Source organism: Berghia stephanieae, chromosome 1 (genome assembly GCF_034508935.2).
Source record: "Berghia stephanieae isolate SIO BIC M18660-M18661 chromosome 1, UCSD_Bste_1.3, whole genome shotgun sequence".
In the NCBI taxonomy this organism is placed as follows: Eukaryota; Metazoa; Mollusca; class Gastropoda; order Nudibranchia; family Aeolidiidae; genus Berghia; species Berghia stephanieae.
The window spans coordinates 117,851,176-117,857,578 of record NC_088360.1 but is presented as its reverse complement, the minus strand read 5'-3'; the positions used below and the strand labels follow the sequence as shown (position 1 = coordinate 117,857,578).

At 37.2% G+C, this 6,403-nt stretch overlaps 1 protein-coding gene across 1 annotated transcript; it reads right to left on the bottom strand.

Annotated features, from left to right (window-relative positions):
- Nucleotides 1-850: 850 nt before the first annotated feature.
- LOC144965281 (uncharacterized) lies at nucleotides 851-5,685 on the bottom strand. Its single transcript, XM_078900459.1, has 3 exons — nucleotides 5,133-5,685; nucleotides 3,809-3,872; nucleotides 851-1,127 (listed from the first exon to the last, which is right to left on the bottom strand). Exons 1-3 carry the CDS (start codon nucleotides 5,337-5,339, stop codon nucleotides 919-921), a joined length of 480 nt encoding a protein of 159 aa, XP_078756585.1. The 5' UTR covers nucleotides 5,340-5,685; the 3' UTR covers nucleotides 851-918.
- Nucleotides 5,686-6,403: the final 718 nt, after the last annotated feature.

The following is a 6,403-nucleotide window of genomic DNA, read 5'->3' as shown; positions in this document are numbered from 1 at the left end:
TCTCTCTCTCTCTCTCTCTCTCTCTCTCTCTCTCTCCATCATCCATATTCCTCTCTCTGCCACGTTTTTAAGAGATAATATACACTGATAGTATCCTCTTGGAATCTACTTCTACTATTTGAACCTTTGTCTTACTAGTTTTCCTTTTTCTTGGGTCTTTTTACCTGTAAATTTATAAAAAATTTTACTATCCCATTCCCCCCTCCCCCCCCCCCCCCCCCCCCCCTTTTTACTGGCACTGACATGATCTAAGTGTGCTACAAGCGCTGTAAACCCCTCATTTCGGTATCTGTGGAACTTGGTGGGTTCTGGTCTAGCAGACCTGCCGACTTGAAAATCTATAAAATCGTAGTTTTTAGGAGATAAAAATAGGAGTTGCTATAAATAACATTATAGACCAACAATTTACCCTCAAAATTATTAAATATCACTTCAACATTCTTACAATTATGCATTTTGGCATCGACTTTCATTTTCGAATAAGTTTTAAATACTTAGAGATGCTCATGGAGCCAACATTTCGTAATTCTACGAATTTTCTCGTAGTAGTAAGTAGGTCTGGTCTGGTTCATATTTTGTAGATTGCTGCTTGGATTTCTATGTGAACCATTATGACATACACGGACAAAACGCGTTTTTTTTTTTTTTCGTTTTAGCCAAAAACATAAAGACTTAAAGTCTCAATCAAATGCTTTGACACATACACACAGTCATGTACACGCATAAACTCACACACCTACACACAGTTGTTCCTAATACCTTTTATAAGTGGTCTTTTGGACAATCTCTCGTACCTTTCCTCTTAGCCTTCATGTAACTTAGGAAAATCAACTCATCCAACACTTCAATGCAAATTTTAAAACCTTTATTTAGTTACAGATTTCTCTTTCCTTTTTTTTTCATACACATAAAGCAGTTTTATTCGGATCTTTGTCTTCCAGTCATGTTTTCAGCACATCGAGTTGGAAACATGGTGATACTTGTCAGAATGTTCAATGGAGCTTGTCCGCATTTGAAGAAGATGGGGACGGGCTGCCACGCCACAAATAATGGGGCTGTGATTACCGCTAATGGCAATGCACAGATCCAGAGCATAAAGAACCAGAAAAACCGTTCCCATAAAGAAACTGTAAAAAGACAAAAACCGCCATTGACGGATTTTATTAGATATGGCCATAAATAGCTTTTTGTTTTTGAAAAGACGCTTATGACTAATACCAGGTCCATTTTAACGGCCAATTTTAATGTTACCATTTAAACTGACATGGCGGGGTTTTTTCCCAAAAAAAAATGAGATAGTAAAAAAGGATCTTTACGAGCTATCAAATTAAATGAAAAATAAAAATCTACTTCTTTTTCGCCCCCTTTTTTTTTTTTTCTCTACAAATCTCGAAAATTTGCAGAATTTGCGGCCGCAATGCAAATCAGTGATATTTTGTGATTTTTTTTTTAGGCCGCAAGCGATACAAAAAACTGCCATGCCAGTTAAACATACCTCGGTTATAATGTTTACCATGTCGCATTGCTATCAGTGCATTGAGAGGTTATAGGTGCGCTGTTTATACCAAAAAAGCTTTCATTAAGTATTTCTATTTTAATGGATAGCACAAAATTTGAAATTGATGTCATTGTATTTTTTTAAATACAGAGCGCTATTCATTTTCTTCAGCCTGGTTTCACAAAATCGGTCATAAACTAAAAGGATAAAATTCATTGACTATCCCAGTGCCATTCGTTACACAACTTGAAATAACGTTGCTGTTTGCCTCTATATAGTCCAATCCCGATGCTCAATTTAATCGTCGGACCCACTTTAGATGACTCTTTGGTATGTCTTCATTTCTGCTTAGCAGAAATTGTCTTGCACTATACTGCAATCCTATCACGTCTGTCGCAGAAACTCACGCAACAGAAACTGAGCTAACTTAATGGATTTTTTTTTTAAGTGGTGGTTTCCAAATAAATAGAGAGACTTTATAGTCACTGTGTCAATCGATAGATAGCATCTTACGAGTACAATTGGACAAGTATATTATTCGAGGTCTGTTCCGTTAATACATTCCTTTTGGTTAGATCATTTTTTTAAATCCACAACACCATCAAATATGGACCAAAGTTACCTTTATTGTGTTAATTTATTCGAAACATTGTCCTGAAGACGCTCCTTCCTATTACGAACATAATAGAAACAGTTGCTGCCAAAAGGATATCGAGTGTGATTACATTCTTTCCAGACGCGTGAATGCAAAAGTTCCGATACCACTTTGGCTGTGTGCTCAAGGGCGTTACCGTTGTCAAAATTCATACCTATCAAAGTCAAAGTCAATGAGTTCAGGGCCATTTTTCCAAATACAAGATCTCAGCTTGCTTTGACTGACCATTTTGAAATAGTTTGCATTTGCAGTAGTACATACATATAGGAACAGGGCACGACAAAATGATGTCATTATCCACGAAAAAAAAAAGAATAAAAAAACAATGTTCATGGCCTTCATTACACTCTTGTTTCACGACGAATTTTTGCTGGACGTGTTTAAATCTGACTCCAACCATAGTGCTGGTTGCCTTTTCAACTCTGGTTCCCATAAATTGACCCAGGTCTCGTCCTACTTGACTGTCTTGTCCCTAAAATGATAACCTCCACGATTAAAACGTCGAGAACATACCACCCTTTGGTCTTTTGCCTCCTGACTAAACAACACAAATTTTGACAACGATTGCTTTATGAAGATGAGGATCAAATTTTTGTGAATTGAGGCAGAGGACAGAGATTTTTTTTATATTCGTCGAACCGTTTTTTCCCTCGTCTTCCTCAACTGCTTTTTCAATTGATACATGTCCACATGCCGTCACTGGCTTCCAATATCTTGATTCATCCTCAACTCGGATTTCCCCTGCTTGACACTATTCCACCCACCCTTTTACCGTAGTAATTGTCAGAGTATGATCTTTGGTGTAAGGATTAGATCTTGGTTAACATCTAAAAGTTGTTCGGGGTTTGTTTTTTTCAACAGAAGAATCAAACATTTTTTATTATTATTGTGAAATGATATCTGGAAAAACGAGTCTCTCAGATTTGTGATATCCATTTTGCTGAGGAAAGTCTTTTCATATTCAACATATAGCTATGAATTCAAATCCTTTCAATACTGTGCCTTGATCATTTATATGGCCTTTCCTTAAATGTTGTTCTGTACCAGAACAATTTATGTTCATTCTGGACTCGATCTGATCTGAATAAACTATTTGAGCTTTCAATCAAAACTCCGATCATAAAAGTCACTTCTTCTGTCCGTATTACTTTATGTTTGTGAGGCCTGGACGATGAATACGGAACCAAAACGGCGAATCAAGAGTTACCAGAAGATTATTCGTTTGTCATACCTGGAAGATTTAGCTATCAATGATGTTCTTGATGATGTGGAAAGACAGCTTGCAATCGTTAAAAAAAGGGCAACTTTCATAGTTTTGACACTCCTTCTGACACAACAGCTTGTGTAAGACAAAAAGACCAATGGGGAAGAAGACACAATAAAATGCGGTAGGACAACATCAAGGAATGGACAGGATTGATGCTTTATGAGCTGATAGAGAAGGCCAATGACCGAGAAGAGTGGGCCGGATTATGAAGGTTGCATCTCACTCGTCGTTGTCCACCTCGGACGACATCCGGTCATGGGAGTGAGTGAGTGAGTTCTTTACATGCTCACAATTATGAGATATAAGGGTTAAGTTTTGTAGATTTTACAGAAAGAAAATTTATTATGGAACATATCTTGTAATATAACTCATAAGACTTTACGCTTACCTGAACGTATCTCTTCTATTGGTGGACGCTCATCTTGAGGGTAACTTTCAAAATATTCCTCTTTCTGTATTTAACAAACAAAAGTGAAATAGCCTGTTATATATGTACTTTGTTGGGTTTTGTATAATTGATTTGTTTTGTTTGTTAGTTTTTTTGGGGGGGGGTTTTTTTTTTTTTTTTTTTTTTTTTTTTTTTTTGGTTGTTGTTTTTGTTGTTGTTGTTGTTTTCATTTTATTATTATTTTTTTTTCGAAAGACTGACGATTTTTAGTCGGTTTGACTCTGTTTTCGTGAACACGGGTCATAGGCTGACACAAACCGGAGACTAAACTAGACTATTGTTTCATATGGAATAAGGTGAGAGGATAATAATTTTTTGACGCACGGCAACATGTTTTATTTTTCCTACCCATCACCTTCAATTCTCCCCTTGGTCTCTGGTATCTTTAGGCTGAAGCCTACCAGGTCATGGAACTATCTAAACAGGCGGCGTATTAAGTGGCCGTGTGGATGTCTTTATTACATCTGTGTGAGGGGGGGGGGGGGGGGGGCATGTGTGTCTGTGTGTATGTGTGTGTGTGTGTGTGTGTGTGTGTGTGAAAGAGAGACGGAGAGAAATTGATGAGAATGGGGAGAGGTTTGTAAAGGATGTCCCCCAATGCGAATTTCATTTCTATTACTTTTTGTGCTTTCCTGTTATCAATGATTTGGCTTCCCAATGTTAAATTGTCTGACAAGATTCAAATATTGATCACCTTTATCAGTGGGGATTTATAATATATATTTATTGATCATTGAATGAATGAAGCTGACGTCACTCAGTTCTTTGTTATTGCTTTTCTTTTAGACCGCAAGTTGGGTGATTAATTCATACTCAACTCCCTCTAACCAACTATGGATATTTGATGTTTTACGTAGTTTTCTATGTTGGTGCGTTGTATGTTCATTGATCTGGGGGACAGATGAGGTATTTTACCTAAATGCATACCATCAATTGGAAAAGAATATATAGAAGCAACAGTGTTCTTGACGTAGACTTTTAGGTGATCTCAAACTAAGTACGTAGATAGAGTGTTCTTGGAATCTACATCTGCTTGAACCAATTCCCCTTTGTCTTACCTTTTCTTGGGTGCTTAATTGTAATTCTAGAACTTTTAACTATCCCATTTTCTTCCTTTTAACTGGCGCCGATATGACCCTGGTGTGTTTCAAGAGCCGTAAAACCCTTAAAAACAAAATAAACAAAACAAGAGAACATCGAGACTATCAGTCAGGTACCTACGCGGTTTGATGATAATATATGTATTTGTCATTTTCTTACCTACCTCCTCCCCAATTCCTCCTTCACTGTCTGGAATGTCGAGTTCTCTTTGACTTGCTTCATCTTTCATATTATGTCGCTGGCGGAGCTCCTTCAATTCAGTCAATAGAGATGCCATGATGTACTGATCCAAATCTTTAACCAATTCTTCCGAAGCTTGAGCTTGATTCATAACCCAATCTGCTGGCGTTTCAAATCCGTGGTTAAGCATTGCGTGTATATTATAGTACCTAATTTGAGGATTTGTCAGTTTATAAGAATTGGAAACGATCTAAAGTATACTCTCTTTTTCTTCGTTCGTTTGTTTTTGACTTAACGTTTCATTTTTTCATTTCATTGTTATCTCTTTTTAGCCACTTACTCAGACTCATGGTGCTGTCTAAGCGTCGCCAAATGGGATGATCATCATTTGATGTAGAAAACATACACGAGAGCCGTCTGGCTCTTGGGTGTTTTTTTTTTCAAAAACCTTGAAAAAAGGCTTTATATTCTTTGTTACCCCTCAGTGATTGAACGCCATCCGTTGTTTATTTTTATTTAAATTAAAATATTAAAGGTCTTTATGATTCGGGCATCCGGTGCACAAAATAGCACATTATTTTGTAATTTGAAATCAAGAAGAAAGTGAAAATTATATACTTTTTATAACAAAACGTAACTTTTTCAAGATTTTGAACGAGTTCTTGACGGCGATGCAGCCTTAAAACACCGACTTTCGATGAGTGAATAAAGTGAGCCAGTATGAAAAGAGCCATAGAAACCTGCATATTCTCCATAGAATCATACGGCTATAAATGTGTTTCACGGCTATAAATGCGTTTCGAGATAAAGTGTTACAGAAGAGTCTTGGAATCCCATGGACAGCCAAGACATTAAACGTTTGTGTCCTGGAAAGTATAGGCCTCAAAGATTGCCAGCTCATGTCAACCATTAAGAAAGTGAAGCTTTCATATTTTAGCCATATCAAAAGACATTCCTCAATATTTTTTTTTTGTTTTAAAAGCTTTGCACGGAGGGTGCCCATGTGGGCAGACGGAGCAGAGGGATACGAAGAAGTGGATTGTCTCAAGACACAGTAGACAGGATGGGGGGGGGGGGGGGGGAACAACCACACCGGCAGGATGTATGGTAAACATTTGAAATCCAGGAAGGAGTACCGTCGGGCTGTTTGGGAGGCAGATTAATAAATGACCACACATGATTTTATATGTTTTTATTTGATCAAGTGTTTCAAAATGCTTCAGTTTCTCATAACAGATCATATAAAACAAACTT

Bases quoted from the DNA above. Each gene is read 5' to 3' on its own strand.
- LOC144965281 (XM_078900459.1), bottom strand. From the start codon at position 5,339: ATGCTTAACCACGGATTTGAAACGCCAGCAGATTGGGTTATGAATCAA. The intron at 3,873-5,132 runs GTAGGTAAGAAA...TGTTAAATACAG, and splicing joins AAGGAGGAATTGGGGAGGAG to AAAGAGGAATATTTTGAAAG. The intron at 1,128-3,808 runs GTAAGCGTAAAG...GTCTTTTTACAG, and splicing joins AATAGAAGAGATACGTTCAG to TTTCTTTATGGGAACGGTTT.